Source organism: Alligator sinensis, unplaced genomic scaffold, assembly GCF_000455745.1.
Source record: "Alligator sinensis unplaced genomic scaffold, ASM45574v1 scaffold117_1, whole genome shotgun sequence".
Taxonomy (NCBI): domain Eukaryota; kingdom Metazoa; phylum Chordata; order Crocodylia; family Alligatoridae; genus Alligator; species Alligator sinensis.
Genome location: NW_005841855.1, coordinates 939,031 through 959,503, shown reverse-complemented (window position 1 = coordinate 959,503; position 20,473 = coordinate 939,031). Strand labels below are relative to the sequence as shown.

At 41.2% G+C, this 20,473-nt stretch overlaps 1 protein-coding gene across 7 annotated transcripts in view; it reads left to right on the top strand.

Annotated features, from left to right (window-relative positions):
* Window positions 1–20,473, top strand: part of ZNF521 (zinc finger protein 521) — a 294,631-nt gene that overhangs the window by 239,712 nt on the left and 34,446 nt on the right. For 6 of the 7 annotated variants that reach the window (XM_025213994.1, XM_025213989.1, XM_025214036.1 and 3 more), the window contains 2 exons: window positions 9,017–9,148; window positions 12,481–12,596. In XM_025213994.1, coding sequence (XP_025069779.1) covers window positions 9,017–9,148; window positions 12,481–12,596 — 248 coding nt within the window. Of the gene's footprint in view, window positions 1–9,016; window positions 9,149–12,480; window positions 12,597–20,473 lie in introns of those variants that run through there. The other variant, XM_025214019.1, reaches the window with a different exon arrangement.

Sequence of the window (20,473 nt, the reverse complement as noted above, 5' to 3'; positions counted from 1 at the left end):
GAGTTTTGCTCTGAACAGTTTGAGGTGCAGTTTCCCAGAAACCCCTGCACTTATCTCTTTGAAACCTGGCAGGCTTCATGGCCTCAGCAGGGACTATCATCCCTGCAGTTTTCACCCTGCTGCACCTTAACACACACACAAAGCCATACATACCGTGAGTTTTGCTTGTCAGCACTTGAGGTGCAGTTTCCCAGAAGCCCCTGCATCCATCTCCGTGAAACTTGGTGGGCTTCATGGCCTCAGCAGGGCCTACCGTGCCTACTGTTTTCACCCCCTCTGTGCCTTCGTACTTACAAGTGACACGAGTTTTGCTCTGAACAGTTTGAGGTGCAGTTTCCCAGAAACCCCTGCACCTGTCTCCTTGAAATTTGACAGGCTTTGTGGCCTCAGCAGGAGATAGGGGGTATCATGGCCCCTGCTGTTTTCATTCAAATCAGGAAAGAAATGACAAATTTATAGGCATTTTCGTGATTCCCCATTATAGCCTATGGGCGAAACATTGAAGCACATTGAAACAGCAAAACAGTTTCAACTAAACAAAACGGAACAGTGCTTTGAAACAGCAAAACGAAACACTGCCCCTTCAAAACGGTGAAACGGAAATCGAAACGAAACGGTGCTGTTTCATACAGCCCTACCATAAATACATTAATGTAGCTACATTATTCATCTATAATTGATTGAGTACAACATTCTGGGTTATTTTTGATGAAAATAGGGTATCGGGCCTTGGTTCAGGAACCAATCCCCTATTTATAACATTGTTCCTATGGGAAAATTGGTTCTGAGTTACGACATTTCAACTTAAGACGCAGTTTTCAGGAACCAATAGTGTCGTAAGTCTGAGGGCCACCTGTATATTATTTTGATGATGGGGGTGGATAAAGAGGAGACAAGATCTGTTCTCTACCCCCAACCTAGATAGTTTGTCATCTATCCTGTATACTACAAGACTGTCTTCCTGGTATTTTTGACCTCACCTAATCCCCATCGTCCTGGCACTGCAGGGCAGGGTGGGACTTCATTCAGGCTTTTTACTTGATGTTTTTTTCAGTGGCAGGTTCCCTCAGCACTGTAAACATTTCCCTTCAGTAAATTCCATCTGTATCCTTTGGCTGTAGTGCAGCTATTTCTTTCTCTCTATACTCTTGTGCTTTTCATGTCCATTTCTAAAATTAACACCTCGGCGGATAGTGTTTTTCATTGTTTTTTTTGTGATAATGTTTGAAAAATTGAAAATGACAGAAGCTCTATTACAATCAGGCAGAAATGATGAACATGGTGTTGGATGTCACTTCTTGAGGCAGTGTTCATTTCAGCATCAAGTCTTTAAAGAGCCATTGTGTGTGTTTTTAAGCAGGTGAAGAGAAAGACAGCCTGCTATTCAATACGCTCAAACTACTTGTTATAGTAGGAGCCTAGAAATTGCAGTTACCAGCCAGATTGAAAATAGGAGTTAATTATTTGTAACAAATGTAAGACATTTCTGTATTTGTGAGGCAGTTATGAAATATGTACACTATAATTAAAGAAAAGCACAAATACTGTAAACCAAGAAACAATTGGGTGGCAATATGCATTGCAAATTATGACACAGTGCTGTTTATTTGGTCTACCCCAGTTTTTAATGTGAGTTGTTGTAGCCAAGGGGTTACCTTTGATATCCATGGTATTTCCTCGTTACTCCTTAGACCTCTGGCTTATAAATGTGTGCTGTGAAATTAACTGGGGGAAGAGAAGAAGCAAAGTGAAGGGAAAGAAATTGGTTTAGGACATACTTCGCTTGGTTAAAAAAGAAATCACATTGCATGGTGTAGCTGTGCACAATTCAGGAAAATTCTAGGAACTGCAGACCATTTGATTCCTATGTTGTATGCAGGGGGCAGAGTTTACTCCTACTCCTACCAGGTGCTTTCAAGTGTGGCCCCTGCCACATGATGATTTACCATAGGGGTTTATAACTTTGGACCTTAACCTGTAGATGTTTTTGGAGAAACAGACAGAAGGACCCTAGACCCTTCTCAAGGGTGAATGAGAGACAGTCTTTTTTTTTAAACAGTTAAAAGTTGGTCCACAGTAATGGCTGTAGCGTTGATCAGACAATAGCAGAGGGCCCCCAGTGGTTACTGTCTTAACAGCAGCATGTAAGTCAACTGCTGAACATTTGCTTATAGATGCACTAGGTTCTTGTTTTTATTGAAGTGAAAAAAGCACAAACTTGGGACATAAAGTCTAGAGGCGGCTTAAAGGGCTTCTCCTGTTTAAAGCTGATATGGGAATGTCAGTGTTTTCTGTGAAACTAATGAGTTCTGTGTTGTAGTTCATAATTCTGATTGGGTCTGAACATCCAAAGCATTGCAATGTTCTCCATGTTCTCTGCAATACAATTAACAAATTTGCTGATATGGATTGTTAGTAGGTAGCCATCACCTTTGTTCAGATTCACGATGGATGGGTTGTTTTGTTTTTATAGCTGATTATCAGGTTAGTTGCTCCTCAATTACAATCCACCTGCTTCCATTCAAGCATTTAATATTTCTGTAAATATTAAATATTTAAATGAAAAATTACTAATATTTATCTGGAATTGATTCATGTTTGAATTTATGGATTATCTGAGTAAAGATTACAAATAGAAATAATTTACTTAGCCAAAGATTCTGCATGCATCAAATTATCTTTCAGTGCTGGCTAAACCAGCCTCATCCATGTCATTAGATCTTAACTATGCCTTAATTCATATCTTAATCCTAGATGCAATTTTAAGCAAAAGTTCTGTAATACACAATGGGCGCATCTACACATGTTCATGTACTGCTCAGTAACCAAAATTCCTGTGTAGTATAGGCATGCATCTACATGTGCACGCCCATACTGTGCAGTTAATATGGTGATTTATGCCGATTTGAGCACAAATTTGATACCTGCCCTATAGGTTACTGTGCAGTAACACACATGTAGATGCCTTACTGCACAGTAACACTGTACGTATGGACTTACTTGAGACTAACTTTAGTCCCAAATCAGTCCACACACAGTGTTAATGCACTTTAATGCCTGCATGTGTAGACAATGGCCTGTTCCCGCTTACTGCGCAGTAATTTACTGCACAGTAAATTTAAGCCAGTGTAAATGCATGTGTAGATGTCACCAATGGGTACATTGTTCTTAGCTTTTTTATGACGTTGTTGTACCTGTAACATGAAGGCTATGCTGACTTGTTTTACAGTGTATTACAAATATGCAATGCATATTTTTCTGTTAGGCTTGAAAAAGTACAGGCTTTGTAGTAGAGGTACATTTCTTTTTCATCATTCAGCTAACTCATTTGCTCTATAGTGTACTTTTCTATTCCTCCTCTTGATAGTTGCTGCTTTAATACCTATTTTGCAAGCAATATTTTTGGTCTAATCTATACAGTGGTTGTCTAGAATTCCATAGCATTGCTTATTTCTTCCCTATAACTCTTAATAAAAAATAGGGCTGTGCCAACCTATTATATCCTTAATAGAATATTCTAATGGTTATTAAATCAATTGACTCTGAATCGCACTTTAATAAATGAGTCAGACAGTATTTTCCAATTACTGTCAGCCACCACCTTTCTAAAGAGCAGAAGATTATTTTGATTGAATTTTTTAAAGCTGTTCAGCACTTTTTTTGAGTAATAGCAAAGAATAGTAGCACTTAGTGTGAGGAAGAAGGTCTCTTGGACTGTGTTCTGGCATTCCATGGCCTTTTAGATTTATCCCAAATGTACACTGAAAATAAAGCCTTTTAGTGGCACATATTTATTTATTAGGGATATAATACTTTGCACTGCTGTAGCACTTTATCAAATGACATGCGACTCATCGAGAGCAGGATTGTAACTGGACGTGCACAAGTGTGTAAGGGAAGCGAGAAGTTTCAAGAAATCTCCTGAAGAGCAGCCAGAACCCTAGATCTTATAGGCCATAAGGTAAATAAACAACCAGAAACTCTCCTAAATTTGCCCTAGAAAGTTGGCTGGGGCTGAGACAGGAATTCTTCTATCTTATACTCTCACCGTCAGACCAAAACTAGTACATATTAACAAAACTTTTTAAAAGACAGACCTCACTTTTACATATGTTCCCTCAATGGATCTAGAGGCTTCTTTGTGTCTATGTTACTAACTAAACTGGAATGCCTCTGAGATATAGCATGGGGCCCCAATTTCATTCTTCTGTCACAGTGCTCATGTTAAAAACCATTCTAGATCCTAGGTAAGTAAGTTTCCTAATGTCACTAGGAGAAAAAAAATATTATATCCTTTTAAGAGATGGGTAATCAGAAAGATAGGAATTACTTTTACACGGGCTCGAATATATTCTGATTAGAACACATCAGAAAAATACTGCATGGGTTATACAAATATATTTTTGTTTTTAAATTGATCTTCATAACCATAAGAGCCAGACCCTTTTTGTTTTCAATAGAAAGCTTAGATTCTGCAGAATTCTGCAGAATTCTGTTAAATGGCTTCTGTCTGGGCAAGTTTCCTATTGGCGATATGTGAGTAGGCTACTGGATTTTCAAGCCCTGTTGACAAGCCTTTAGGAAAATGAGTTTTGTAATTTAAAGTGGGCCAAGTAACTTTTCTGTTAGTCTAGGGACATTCACTACACGTTAACTAGTTTAAGTTGTCAGAAACTGGTTTAAACCTGTAACAGAACAGATGTTCAGTATATATAAAACAGTTTGAAAATGGCTGAAACCAGTTTGACATAAACCTGGTTGAATGTAGTATCAGACTTAACTGATTTGGATCAAACCGATTTATGCAATGTCTGTCCCAGACCCCTTGCCAGCTTAAGTTAAACCAGATTCCCCCAGCATCCCAGCATGTTCGCTGGGCTGGGCTCTCTGCTCCACAGTAAGGTTGGCACCTCCCCTCTGCTTCCTGGCTAGAGCTCTGGCAGAGACTGAAGCCGTCTGCCTGCTCTCCCCCTCCCCCCCGACTCCCTGCTAAGCAGGGGTTACTCCATCCCTTCTGCCTTACACAGACACACAGCATTAGCTAGCAGACCACATGCTGGCTATGGTCCCTGCTGTGGCAGGTGGCACAAAGGCAGCATCAACAGGTAGCTGGTAATGTCCCTCTGCTGTTTTCTTAATGGGGTGATAAACACTGAGTTAGGGGTGATAAACACTGTGTTATCAATTCCCTGCTGGGCTGGTCAGGAGGGGAGGGAGCCCCTCCCTAATCAGAGTATCCTGCCAGGGCCTGGCCACACCCCCCTCAGCTCAGTACTATGGAAGGGAAGGGAGGGCTGCTTTAGCCAGAGCCACTGTACGCATGTGCCTGCATTTTTTCAGTCCAAAGGGGATGTCTTTTTGGTTACAAACTGGTTTAGCCTAGCCAGGTTAGACTAACCTGCAAAGATTGAATCAATTCAGGCTCAGGCTTTTTGAATGTCTGTCCCTAGCCTTAGTGGCCAGGAGATCATGCAGCTCTCAGCAATATTGGAAATATAACAAGGTCAAATTTTAACAGGGATCAACTGTTTGTGAGCAAGTATAAAATTTAAAACAGCCAATTTTTTTTCTTTAGCATCAGGAATACATGTTTTTCTACCCATTTTTAGTTCTTCGACTGAGATTCTTATTGTGAACAAGGCAAGAGAAAGCCACCCCTCATTCCTTCCTATGTCTCTGTATAGCAGTATCTTGGTTTAGGAATTCATGTATCTATGGTATGTTTTGAAACCACCTTTTAAGGTTTCAGTTCGATAGACTGACCAGAACAATTTGCATTTTGCCAATGGTAACTTTGGCATTAATTGGCATTGATTATCTTCACCTTGATGGCTGAAAGATCCAAAAATGAACACTCGGTGTCCCAGTTGCTTTCATCAGCCCAAACAGGTTGATGAAGAAATATCCTCATAGGGTTGTAAATGCATAATTTACACCCTCTTCCAAAACATGTAGCTCTCACTACCGTCAAAGAGTAGACAAGATAGACATTTGGCCCTCCCTCGTAGAGCAATTCTTGTGTTCGTAGTAAAGAATTTCCAGATGTAGGGATTTCTGGTTGTAGCCATGTTAATCTAAGTACATAGACAGGCAGGCTTCTTTGGGTAGATGTGATATCTTTTATTAGACCAACTGAGTAGTTGGAAAGAAGTTCTTTCCAAGCTTTCGGGCACAAGCACCCTTCTTCAAGCATAGGGAATCTCACTGTTCTGAGACCTCGATCTCAGAACTTCTTTCCAACTTCTCAGTTGGTCTAATAAAATATATTGGATCTTCCCAAAGAAGCTTGCCTCCCAGATTTAGGAAAGCACCATAATTTCATATTGCTGCAAAACAGCATATCTGTTTCCTTTCTTTAGAACATAGCTTTCTTCAGCATCAACTATGTTCCAGGTTCCTCTGCAAAGCTAGTCCAGGATTCTGAGGAGAGATGACCTTGGAGCCAACAATGTACAGATCACAGTATAGCTAAGCATATGAAATTCACACACAAACCAATTAGGAATTTCAGTCCCCAGATCCCAATATCTAAAGTAAAAGCACCATTTCAGACCCTATGATTATTATTCGGATGGGTGAAGTTAGGCAGGCTAATCTAGCAGTGTTTTAATAAAGAGTTTGCAAAGAACAAAAATATTCTACAGCTTGTTGTAAGAAAAATTAAAACTGTACTTGCTAGCGTGTGCCTTACTGAGGACACCCATTCTGCCGCACAGTAACTAATAGGAAGGGAGAAAGGAAGAGAGAGATCTACTCAGGCAATAATTTTGAAGAGCAGGAATAGGCCCCCAAGTTTTTATATAGGCTGCTGAGATTTATCATGTTGGAAAGGGAAAGTTACATGTGTTGCAGCATTATTGATGTTCATTACTTAGTGGAGAGAATCTAAGACAGAGCTGGCACTCATCTGGTCCCCCTGATCCAGCACAGGCAGCACCCACCAGGCCAGTCCAGGGTGCTACCCTGAGCAAGCACATCCTGGGACCCAGCTCAAGTGAGTGCCGTGGGCAGCAAATGTCCTGGTCACTGCGTGCTTGGATGGTCCAGCACAGCAAAAGGGTCAGCACCAGAGGCCAGTTGGCCTTTGGGCCATATGTCTGACACCCCAGTCCTAGGATAAACACATAGTGGCTTTTGCTGAACAAGATACCTTTTTGCCTGTTTAGCCTCTGGAAGAACCTCCCACCCCCAATCTTGTGCAGTCCTTAGGGCTGTGGCTCCCAACCTCGGGTCGCAACCCAAATCAGGGTTGCAGGAGGTCCACTGCTTGCTCCACCCCTGCCACCTGTGGGGCTCTCCCAGCGCATAGTCTGTGCAGCTCTCGCTGCCAGTGCCCCCTGTGATCCCAGTCCGGTGCAGGCTCTGCTGGTGCGGTCGGGCATGAGCGAGTCAGCAACAGGAGCAGGGGCAGGGGTCACAACCAGGATTTAGGGTTGCAGCAAAAAAAGGTTGGGAGCCACTGCCTTAGGGTTTGTAGATTTTGTGCTATATCTTACCTTTTCGTTACAAACTATTCTTAAAGTTCTTTTCAAGGAGAAGTAGCTTCAGATACAGAATAAAATCCACTGAGTGGCTTAGTTAATGCAGCGCTGAACTTTTAAAAATGTTTACCCTTTGCTAAAGTTTCAGTTGCTTACACCAAGGCTAAATTTAGACTTCAGACTAATGGGAAGTGAAAGATAAGCGATATAGTTGATATTATTTCAATTCTAGTAAGCTATTAAAGGTCAGTTTGAGAGAATGGTGTGACACCATTCTGTTTACAAGTTCCATGTCATGTTTTCTTTAAAGTAGTTGCAAGTCATTTCAAGCAGAATAAAAAATACTATACATGTTATATGTGCTTCCATTGACAATATACAGCACTTGTCAACCATGAATGTTAAGTCATTATGGTTACTAATCACTGCAGGCAGTGTTAAGTTATGTAGACAGCTTGATATTTAGATATTGGGACTGGGAGGGGGCATTCCTAAATCGGGGGGAGGGGGAGGAGGGAGTGGGGAGTTGTTTGTTTTGGTTTTGGTTTGGTTTTATTTACTTGAGAAATGTGACAGTTACAATACAGTTTGTTATTATTTGATTTTATTTTTTTAGTAATCAAATACAGTATTTACATGCTAGATCAATTCTATTTGTGCAACACACTAGTGACACACAAAAGGACCTTTTCTAAGCAGTGCTCTGGGAATTGAGCTCTGTGTAGCAAGGCTGGAAGCCACATCTTACCTAGCAACTGTTTCTAAGTAGGACAGCCTTTGACTGCCCTGGTGGTTGAGTGGATGAATCCTGCAGCACCACCAGGAAGAAAGCCTAAACTCAGCATGTGGAGCTCTTGGAGGAGAATTGCAGAAAGCGTGGGGAACATGCAGCTAATAGAAGAAAGGGTTCTCAGGCCCAGGAGCAGTGCCAGGGAAGCTTAAGTCAGGGAATGCTGAGGGGCTTTTTGAGAGAAGAAATGTGAGTAAAGGAAAAACACTAGCATCCTAGGAAAGGGTGGTAGAGGCCCCATACCTTAGGATAGGATTCATGGATGTCTGTGAGAAAAGCCAGGAGCTGGCATGAGGAGGGAAAGCTAGAGTAATGAGAGAGTTAAGAAGGTATAGAGCACATGCACATGCACTATCATACCAGTTGGGAGAATGGCCACTGTCAACCAGAGTGTCAGAAAGATTGTTTAAGTACACAGTTTTCATCTTTAATAGAAGCTAAACATTTAATTCCATGTGCATTCCCTTGAAAATGTTTGTTAGGGGTGTAAATTCCCTTTCCCATAAGTGATTTCATACTGAAATCTATGTGCATCCCACGGCAAATTTAGGTGGCAAATCCGTGGCTTTAATGTCTGGATGTATATTGTATGTATTAAAACCCTACAGAATACTTTAGCAGCCATGGATTTTAGGGGCATTTGGTTTATCAGGACTAGATAAACAAGAAATACATACATCATACTGGACTTGCCATCTTGTTACAGCTGTGATGAAATTCCCCTTTCTTTTGATTTCTCCACCAGATGAAGGACTGAACCATGAATGCAAACTCTGCAATCAGACATTTGACTCTCCTGCCAAACTTCAATGCCACCTGATAGAACACAGCTTTGAAGGAATGGGGGGCACTTTCAAATGTCCAGTCTGCTTTACAGGTAGGAGGCCAAGTTCAGTATGTTTCCTTGTCATGCCCTTGCCTACGCATGCAGTTTCCAGTTTAAACGGCCTTTAGGATTTATGTTGTGTTTTGACATTAGGCCAGTTTGGGAGGGAATATTAGATTTGTGCTCATTAGTAATATTGATTAGAAAATATTTAAGAAGTCGGGGCTGTTGGAAGGTCAGGCATCCATCTGCATGAACTGCATTTCAAGCCTGTGCATCAGAAGTTTGCATTTTTATAATTGCAAAACTGATAGTCTGTTCAGTTCCTGCATATCACATTCATCACCTCATGCTCCAAACTTCCCAAGGTTAAAAGTACTCATAAAGATGTGCTTTAAAGTTGTAGACACTTAAAATGCTGTAACTGGGAAGGGGTGCAGTGGCACAGCACTTAAAATGTCTTGCTACAAATCCAATGGTATGAATTTGAACCTTTCTCCAAACTTATGCCAAAGGTTGCCACATGCAAATCATTCCCCCGCTGACTCGGCTGTTAATGGGCACCGGTCATCTGGCCTGGTGACTCAGAGGCAGCCAGATGTAAATGCTGGCTATCCCATTCTTTTATGTGCCCTTGGCCATAGTAATTGGCATGTCTTAAGCATGGTAGCCCCCTGGGTTTATCAGGTTCAGGTGGATTAAAGATGTTAAGTGTAACTGAGAGCGGACCTTGGCCCCAGGGAAGGATGACTGGTTATGGTCTCAGAAGCACACTAACGCCTTTTCCTTTGAACCAGCAACAACACTCCAGTTCAGTCTGGTTGCCACCTAAAAAGGAAGGCCTTCATAATATGCTTTAGGGAGTAAATCCTGCAGACTTTTCATAAAAGAAGTTCTGCTCTCCATTACACAGGCCTAAAATTGATACAATTGTTCAGGTTGGTATTGTTGTTCACTGGGTTAGATCCAGATGAGATAATAGCCTGACCCAGGAGAACTAGGAACTGTAAGATTTGGCCCATCACGAGTAACAAAAATGTCGTGTATATAATTTATCCCCAGATCATCCTTGGAAATGAAAACACATTAAAAGGGTGCTGGCAGACTTTTAAACAAGGGTAATAGGATGCATAATAGAATGTTTTATAAATTATACCCTGAAGTAAGATATGTATTAGTACTTATCAATGCGTAATCTTGCTTTACAAGGTGAAAATGTGAGATTTACAAAACTATAGGAAAATATGACAAAACACACTTTGGGTATTCTCCCATCAATAGCATGCTAATTTTGGAAACCATTCAGGGTTTCTGTTCTCCACTAATGGGAGTTAAGCATGTGCATTGATAGGCAAATAGACTCCTTAATACTTTCATTTTATTCCTCTTTGTTTGCCAGCTCTCCTCCAAATAAAATCTAAGTACACCCTGCAAAGGAAAATTAAAGTTGAATTTTTCTTCTTGCACATACAGTGGCTGGCACTGATTACCTCACTGTATTCAGGTTCCACATTTCTGTTGAGTTATAAAATTTAAAAAAATACATAGTTCATTTTCACTGCACAGCTTGCTGTAGCACTGTCTGAGTGTGGATAGTTCTGCCTTCAACAGTTTGCCTGTTAGGCATCTGCGTTCAATAATTCTTTCAGTAAGGCTGTTCTTTGTCTTTTAGTTTTATTATCGATTCTGCTAGGCTTTTTCTTGTCTTTGTGTACAAATTTGTAAGGAGGTAATTTTCTTTTACTGTAATACTGTATGTCTTAGGGTTCCAAGAGTTTAATGATGACAAGTTTTTTGGGGGGTTTAATGCAGTATAAAAACTAGCATCTCTAAAGAGTACCCACTGATGATTCTCCATGTGAGTGAGATCCCTGATAAAAATAATCCTTTAATGTTTGAACCAGTAGCCTTGTAAAATGTGTTAAGAAGTATGGAGATAAGTCGATTCCAATCTGTGTGAAACCCTTTTTCCTTTTTGCTGATGGGGTAAATAGACACAGAGCATTAATCATAAACAATGGTGTTTTATTAGCTATACACTATTAAATTATTTCAGTGCGTCTTGCTAGCATATTAACAAGAGCTAAAAATCACCAATATAATTTTATATGGAAAATGGAATCTGAATAGTTTTTTAAGGTAATGAGAAATGTGATTAAAATGTATGACTCACAAGAACAATATTCTGATATTTCTTGTTGGCTTGCAATTAGAATAATTTTAATGATTAGGAGTGGAGTCAAAGTCAAATGCCAGCATCTTTAATAAATCCTTTCCCTGCCTATACAGATTAATATTGTAGATGCAAACTTTTTTAGGTCACAGTGCACCAGGCATCCATCAGAAGTCAGTGCTGCCAACCCAAACACTGCCTCTGGCATATACAATTTAATTATTAATAGTATGTCTCCTAGGTAAACTGTTACACAGTCTTAGGGCCTTGTTTTGTAGTCATTAAAATTGAACATGTTTATATTATTGAAACCCTTGCATTCAGTGTGTAGGCAGAGTTGATCTTAAAGTATCCAAAGAGAATTTACCTGCAGTTCTGTTTCACATTTATAGACATTGCCCCAGAGTAGCTGTGGGATATAATTTTTAGCATTAACACATTTAAATACAGAACTGTTCGTTAGTTTTAACTTTAGGCAAATAGAGTAAACAGGGCTTTGGCACTTTCCAGACCTCTTGGTTGCTAGGAAATATATCATATATGTTCATTCTTAGTAAATTATACTTGATGACTTTTGGTTCATTACAAATAATTTGCAAGAGAAAATGGCATTTCTCAATCTTTATTTTTTAAATTATATTTTTGTTTTATTTGGCTCTTCTTATAATTCTAGTTTGATTCCTATAGATATTATATTTTATAATTATCTATAGTTATATATAGATAAAATATAGGAACAGAACATATCTGTTCCTTTTAAATGTAATAGAAAAAGAGTTTCATTGGGCATGTCTACATGAGACACTTAATGTGCAGTAAACTAATTCTACTGCACATTAGTGTGTCACAGGAAAAATGTGTTAATGCACAGTAGAATTAGTCTGTTGTGAATTAAGCATCACAAAAAGATTGCGCTGTTGCTACTACATATTAGTGCCAGCTACTGCACATTTATGTAGTATCTCATATTAGAGGTACTAAACTTAATGCACGGTAGCAACAATGCATTCATGCACGTGTAGATGCACCCACTATGTAGTTAAACAGGGTTTTTGGTGTCCCTTATAACATAACTGTAATATGAAATTACAGTGTACCAACTTCACTTTACCTTTTGGAATTGCTGTGTGTTAACAGGGAAATATTTACAAAAGCCTCCCCATTTATAAAATGCAATAATGAAAAGTTCACTGTCATTCTAATATTTCAGTGTTTGTTCAAGCAAACAAGTTGCAGCAGCATATTTTCTCAGCCCATGGACAAGAGGACAAGATCTACGACTGCACACAGTGTCCACAGAAATTCTTCTTCCAGACAGAGCTGCAGGTACCGTACCCATTACCGTACCCACTTCTACTAGAGTGTTAGTACCTAGAATAGTGGAACTGGAAATTGTATATTCTGCCCCTCCTGGCAGTCAGCAACTAAGGACTGGCATAGAAAAGTTGGGATGGAAAAATGTAAACTACAGAATGCATTTGCTGGCTTTACTTATATTTTGCTGCTGGTGAATCCAAATGTCCAGTAATATTAAACTCAACAAGAATTGCATAATTGCATGTGTTAATTGTCCTTTGTTTCTAGTACATCATTTATAGGCTGTATAGTATCATTTCTTATAATTGAAGAATAGGTTATAGAATGGAGCTAAATTTTGTACATCTTCTGAAAAGAAATTTGAGTCAAAGAATGGCTTGTTTTATACTAATTTTTATTTCCTCCATTTCTCCTGAAATGGACCCTTACCTGGCTAGTACTCCTGAAAGAAATTGTTAGGTTTGGAAAGGTCAGAGTAAGAGTTCCAATTGTTCATCAATGATTTGAGTTTACATTTGAAGGACAGGATGTGGTGACAGAGGCAATCATTTGGAAGTCAAAGTTGAAAGATTTCGGTTTGCTAAAAGGTGATCGGTACTGCTAAAGCACTGAATATATTTTTCAACTGTGATGTTTTTCTTTGGGGTTTTTTTGTTTGTTTGTTTGGAAGACTGCGGTGCAAATCCCTCTACTTGAAGGAGTTCACAGTTTGTGTAGCATAGACTATTGTCCTTGAAAACCTGGCTGAGCCGCCGGTTAATTTCACTTCTGGCCAGAGCTAGATTTATGCTAGTTATTTGAGGCAAGAGGCCATGCACATGTGTGTGGTGTGTGTATGCATGCTTGCGCACTCATTTGGTATGTCAATTATTGAAACATTATCATCTTAAAAATCTGACATTAATACTCAGGATAATGTCAATTATTTCTTATGCGGAAACAGAAATTAGATTTTCAGTGCTTACTTTGGGTATCAGTGTGTTGGATGAAAGATTGATATTCAGATCTATCATATTGTATTTCTTGTGTTGTATTTCTCTTTATGTATTTGTGAGGGAGATTCTTTCTCTCTTTCTGTGTGTGTGTGTATGTGTCTGTATGGTTTAACAGTAGTCCACATTAAACAGAGTGTCAGTCTTAACTTTTAACTTCCTAGCTTTTGTTAACATGAGGCCAGGAACAGATGGATTGCATTGTTCTGGGTTTGATCCAAAGTACCATCCCCTTATTCCATAACCTTATTGAAATCATACCTCCTCCACTTCCCTCTGTTTGTGAGCCCCACAAAATCGTTGCGCCCAGTATCCCCACCTAGGATACTGCTTCTGAGCCTCACTCAGATTTTGATCACTTTAGGTAGCTTAGTCTATTGTCATGTATGGTAAAAAATGATGAAAGAAAGAGGAAAAAGAATAAGAAGAAAGAAAGACATTTGAATAGCAAAACCAGCAAAAGGTTTAGGAAAAACTGAACAAGTAAGCAGATAACAGAGATGTATAATGAATAGCAATGTAGGCATTGGTAAAAGAGAGAGATCATAACAACACTTCCCCTCTGCCTACTAATCCACCTCTCTAGAAATATTTTTACATTTCCAAATACAAATAGCCTCAAACTCTACTTTCCTTTTTTATTAAAATTAAATCAAATGCTGTTTTCTTTCTCAAAATTCACACTGACTTAAGGTTCAAGATACGGCTTTTGTGGCTCTTTCTAATCCTGACCCATTTGAACTCACACTCACTGGCCGCATCTACACAAGACACTACTGTGCAGTCATTACTATGCATTTACTTAGCACTTGTATAAATAAGTATTAAATAAATGCACAGTAACCCGAGTTAATGCGCGGTAGTGCCAAGTAATGCCTTTTTTGTGATGCTACTGCGTAGTAGCGTTACGTCCTGGTTTTTGCCATACGATGCTACTGCGCAGTATTATCGGGCTACTGCACAGTCAGCGTCTCGTGTAGATGCACCCACTAAGACTGCTGGTTTTTCAGTAAAGGGTGCAGACCCAAATCCCCAAAAAGAGGCACATTACACTTAGTAATGGCTGTCAACTCACTTTAAGGGAGCAGTGCCCTTTAATAGACAATATCCTTCATTACCCCAGAGACGACACATCTACACGTAGAATTAGCACAGCCAAATGAATTCCGGCGCAGTTTGTGCTGGAGTTAATTGCTTCTGGGCACAGCATTTACACATGCTTCCGGGGCCACAGCGCATTGAGCTGATCGGGGGGGGGTCAGCCTGGCAGCCTGGAGCTGCTTTGCCCCAGCTCAACGTATTGCAGAGGGGCTGGCTGAAGGATGGGGGTACTACAGTGCAGGACTAGCCATTAGGCAGCCCACACTGTAGCATCCTCACACCCCAGCTAACCCCGGACGCCAACTACACATGTGTTCTGGTGCACTAAATAACTCCATCATAGATTAGTACTTGTGTCAGGCAGCACTATGGCAGAGTTCATTAGTTTTCTGCAGCCTAATAGTGCTGCACATGTAGATGGTGACGCTTTACTGAAGAGCTAATTAGGCAGCTCCACAGTAAAGCAAGTATGTAGATGCACCCACTGTCTACAATGTGCTTTTAATTCAGACTAGTTTACCTGAGTTTTCTGACTTGGGTTAGAATATCAGCAACGAAAAGACAGCTTGGGTATTAATTTGAACTAGCAGCTCAAATTAAAGTCTAAAAAAGCCAGGGGTTGACTAATCCAAGTTAAAACCCAAATTACTTTGTCTTCATTCCTGTTTTAATCCAAATTGTTAGCTAACAAGTTAAAGAGTACACCCTTTTCCCCTTCTGTCCATCATGCCATCTGCGTTTGTCTGGAATGCTCCTTCAGTTGTCTGTCTTCAGCTGAAACGGGGATAGGACACTCTAGGTGGCAGACCCTCACCTCCAGAGTCTGCTCTTGCTGAAAATATGTCAAAGCAGGAGCCTGACCTCATTTAAAATGCATTCTAGGATGTGTCTCTTTGTTCAGGCCATCCACTAGCTGCAGGCTCTGGAATCCTTGGCATTTAGCCTACTGGTTATGTTTTCTCTATTGCTGTCCTTTAATGTCCTCGTAGTGTGGGTATTAGGGGGAGGGGAGCTCCTAATGTATTTGTTAACTATATTTAGGACCAGTTCTTTTGCTTTTAATCTGCAACATGTAAACTGCACCTACCAAAAGTGACAAATGCTAATCATGTCATTTTAAATTATCTGAACTACTGGACAGAGCCCAGATGCTGTGGTGATAAAGCTGATGTAAGAACGTGAATAGAATAGGATTAAATAAAATGGAATATATGCCACACAGATAGAAGGCTTCTATACGCATATAACAATAGTAATCATTTAAAGGAAGTGAATGCTGGATAAAGAAAACATGTGTATTACAAGGATTCATAGATTTCATAGACATCAGGGCTGAAAGGGACCTCGGAAGATCATCGACTTCCCCAGGGGCAGGAAGTCAGGATGTTGTCCTATAACCTGGTGGGTCTGGAACTTTTAGTTTTTTCCTTTTGATTTTCTATTTCCTGTTGTTTGCAGCCTGGAAGAGCAGGATGCATGAAAATAAAGGCACCTACATTTTATACTTTCTCCCTCAGGAGATTACCATCCCCACAGATCCTGTTCTTGTCAAAGAAACCAAGACTCATTTTAGAAGCTTCTATCTCAGCCTGCTTCTCAACCACCCAGAATATCCACTCCTAACAGAACAGGCCACTTCAGTGGCAACACCTCATGAGCTGGGGAGTAAATCACCAGTACTGAGACCCCAATATGGAATGTGTTTTCCAGTTATCATATTGAAATAATATTAAATGAAAATAACTTCACTTCTGGTTTTTGGGCCCTCTAAGGCCTGCATAAGCTTTTCAACAAGAGTAATGATAATATTTAATAAATTGTTCATATTGCTGAAAGGTGAAGTAACTTGCATATGGTCTCTCATGAGTCAGTGGCAGATCTCAGAAGAGATCCCTGGTACCCAAATGCTAGACAAGTGCTTTATTCACCAAAACTTTCTGACCATCTGCTTGTTAAACAAATAGCTAGCATAGTGTAGGTGGGCTTCATAGAAACACTCAAACCCTAATTTCAATAACCTCAACAGACCTCCATTTTCCCACCCCTGCCAAAAGCATTCTTCTTCTGTTGAGAAATAGGTTTTAAAGTGTTTGCTGGTGTTGTGCTGTTATTGAGGGGAAAAACAACTTTTAACTTTGGGATACTGTATTTCTCTGGAGAGGAAACAGATCTGAAGGTTCTGTTATGGAGTTAGAAAGGTATGTTTGAAGAGGCCTCTGTGTTGGCAACTTACAGGCACAAGCCTTCTATGAGATCCTAAAGTCTATGTGGATTTTTTATACTATTTAAGTGAACTGACATTGAAAAAAATAGCTACAGTATTTACTCATTTAAAACCTAATCATTTTAATAGTGCTCACATGCTTAATACAATCAGGATGTTTCAGAAATAACATTCTAATGTGATTTTAAAATGAAACCTATCAATTTAGACATCAGGTGAGTTAACAGATTATAACCTAGTTGCTCATAAAACTGCATATGCACATCCTAAAAACTAAAAGCCTCACAATTCTAGCTCTCAAGATAGGAGTATATGGCTGCATTTATCTGCATAAGGGGTGGGTAACGTATGCCCTGTGGGCTGGATCTGGCCCATCAAGGCTAAGTACAGACATTCAAAAAGCCCAAGCCTGAATTGATTCAGTCTTTGCAGTTTAGTCTAACCTGAGCAGATTGAACCGGCAAGCAAGTGAATAGACATTCACTTTGGATTCTAGAAATGCAGGCACATCCCTGCAGGGGCTCAGGCTAGACACTAGGTGTAATAGAGTGAGCCCTCCTTTCCCTTCAGCAGTGGCCAGAAGGCTAGATGGAAGCTGAGGTGGGGTGGGTATGGCCAAGCCCCAGCAGGCCACTGAGTATGATTGGGGAGGGGTTTAAACCACCACCCTGGCCTATAGGGACCCCAGCTGGGGTGTGGCTGGAGAGGGAAGCAGCCTTTGCCAGGCTTTTTTGGGCAGGGGGAGGGAGCGGCTCAGCCCCACCACCGCCCACCTCACCCAGGGCTGGGTGCTGTGGGACTGAGCTGGGCTGTCCTGCAGGTGCTGCTGAGGCCAGGTGTGGAGGGGCTGGGCCAGGCCACAGGGGCAGGGGCTTTCCCAGCCAGCTGTGGCTTGGCCTGGGGCTGCAGGAGTTATATGCCCAGTTTGCTTCCAGCTTCCTGTGCCCAGGCTGGGCCGGGCTGTCATGGAGCTGCTGCGGCAGGCAGGGCTCTCCCCTTCCTTCTCCTTCCCCACTGCTAGGCTGGGAGGAGAGTGGGGTTTGCATGGCACTGGTGGGGCTCAGGGCTGGAGGAGTATGGCACTGGGACCCACTGTTGGATAGGGGGGGAAAACTGGCCACACAAAGTCCTCTGTAGCTTTTTTACCCAGCAGTGCAGTCCCCAGCACATGTTCACAGTTGTGGGTGCTGCGAGCAAACCCTCTGTTTACAGGGGGCTCTGGCCAGGGCTCAGAGAGGGGCTGATCTAGACTTTAGAGGACCTCTGCAGGTCCCTGCCAGCTCCATTTCTCTTGATTCTCCCCTCCTTCTCAGGCTTGGGACCAGGATCTGCCCATGCCCCTTCTCTTGCTGCTCGAGTGGCAAGCAAGGGGGAAAGCTAGGCTGACCCCAGCTGGGTTCCCGTTCTAGTGGGAAAAGGGAGGGAGCGGGGATTAACCCCCCCTCCCCCCAGGCCAGCAGTGTCTGGCCACACCCCAGCAACCCACCTTTGGACTGAGCTGCATTAATTCAGGCCATTGCTCCAAAAATTTTTCTGACCTCTGGTCTAGACAGATATAACTAAAGATTTTTTTTTTACATCTGTTTTCCATAATGACAAAGTTTTAATTGATAAAGGGAGAGATCTGTCATTAATTTAACCCAATGTTAATTCTTATCAATAAAAGAAGATAACACCAATTCTGTCTATTAAAAAGATCCCCTTTTTTGTCCTCATTGAATATGAATATCCCCTCTCCACTTCTTTTATTCTTGTAACGATTCCTGCCTGAGGTGCACGTGTTATTCCCATAGCCAACCTCGGATTTTGAGGGCTCAGGTGTAAAATGACTCCAAAGTATCCCCAGCTTGATTAGTTTTAAATTTTTTAAATTCTGTAGGACTAGACCAGCACTGATGGCCAACCAAAGTGGAGTTGTTACTTGTGACGGGGTCTGTGCATTGTTGCTACCATTTATAAAAGTTTTGTGAATGGATAGAGGTCAAAATGAGGTGTTTCCTAAATCAGGAACAGGGATTCTGTGTCTATTCTATGAATCATTGCATTTATTTACCATTTTGGATGGGACAGGTACAAAACTCCACTTAGCCCAGTTAACAGACATCAAAACCAAAAGCATGACTACACCAACCATTTAATGTGAGGTAAGCTATGTATGAGCTACAGCATGTTAGTTACTCTATAGAGACTGCCCATATGCATACTCCATTGATTCTCAACCAGAGTGCTGTGAGATCCATGTAAGAGTGTTGTGGGGTATTGTGCAATATTGTCACTCTTAGGTGTGCAAACACCTATATGTGAGTCACAGGATAAACCCAGGACTGACATTTTCTGAGGGGTGCCTTGAGTCTAATGGGATTGGGCCTTGAATCTGCAAAGTTTGTAAACCATTGGCATATTCCTACCCTGAAACAAGTATAAAGTGGCTTACCTCTCAATGAAAGTGAGTACCTCATATTTTCCATGGCATAAAAGTGTGCACAAGGAGTACTTACCACAAAGTAGCTAATGTGCACCAAGTTCACACCCTAGTTTACCCAAAGGCAGGAAATTGTTAGGTAGGAGTCTGTGTCCCATTCAAATGGATAAGAATCTGGCTTCACTTATATGTATACCTTTGTAGTCTTATATATGCCTCATATACGCCTTTGTAGTCCAGAAAGCAGATATCATCAATGCACAATACCGGGGCATCAAGCCAAATTCCTTAGGAAATTCCAGCTAATGCAAACACTGCAGCAGTCGCATCTGCAACATGAGCATATACAGCCTTCTCTACACTTTACACTTGTTTCCCATAGAAGATCCAGTGAAATGCAAGATTTCATGATTCCTAATGACCTTCATCCAGCATTGCTAAAAAATTACATGAAGTTGTAGGATGAATCCTGTAGCTGACAGCTCTGTTTTGCAAACAACGTGGAAGTTTCTATCACAAAGAAAACCTCATCTGTGAAAGAGACAGAGCCTTCTCTGGGTTTGGCTCAAGACTGTGGAAGGAACTCCCTCCAGAGCTAAGAAGCATTACAGACATCACCAACTTCCATTTTAAGTGTAGGGAGCATTTTGACCTGCCTTCTAAAATATAAACACATAGCATTATGTACATTTCCAAACAGGGAGGGAAGGAAGAAAGGACTTTTAACAACTTTATTTCACAAAGATCAGGTACAGAAAGCAAAAAACCATCAAACCACACCAAAGAGAAACCATTCCAGGACATTCAGAACATCACACCGTGACAAACACCTTCGCAGTAATACACATCATGTCTAACATGCTATATATAGCCCTCGAGAAACGAACAATTCCACCCTTCCCTGTCCCATAGTACACGTACAAAAACCTTCAACTTCTCACCCCGAGAAAATAAACAAAAGCAGCCTGGTGAGGGCCCAGGGTGCGGCACAAGCCAGAAGCCACAGTCCGCCACCGCGCCCGCCCGGTCGCCCAGACCGGTCATGACATCAGAGCGCGTATTTGAGACGGCCATCCTCCACGTGGCACAGCGCTCCCTCAAGGGCCCAGAGTGCCTCGAAGGCGGGCACCCCCCGCCGGAGCACAGC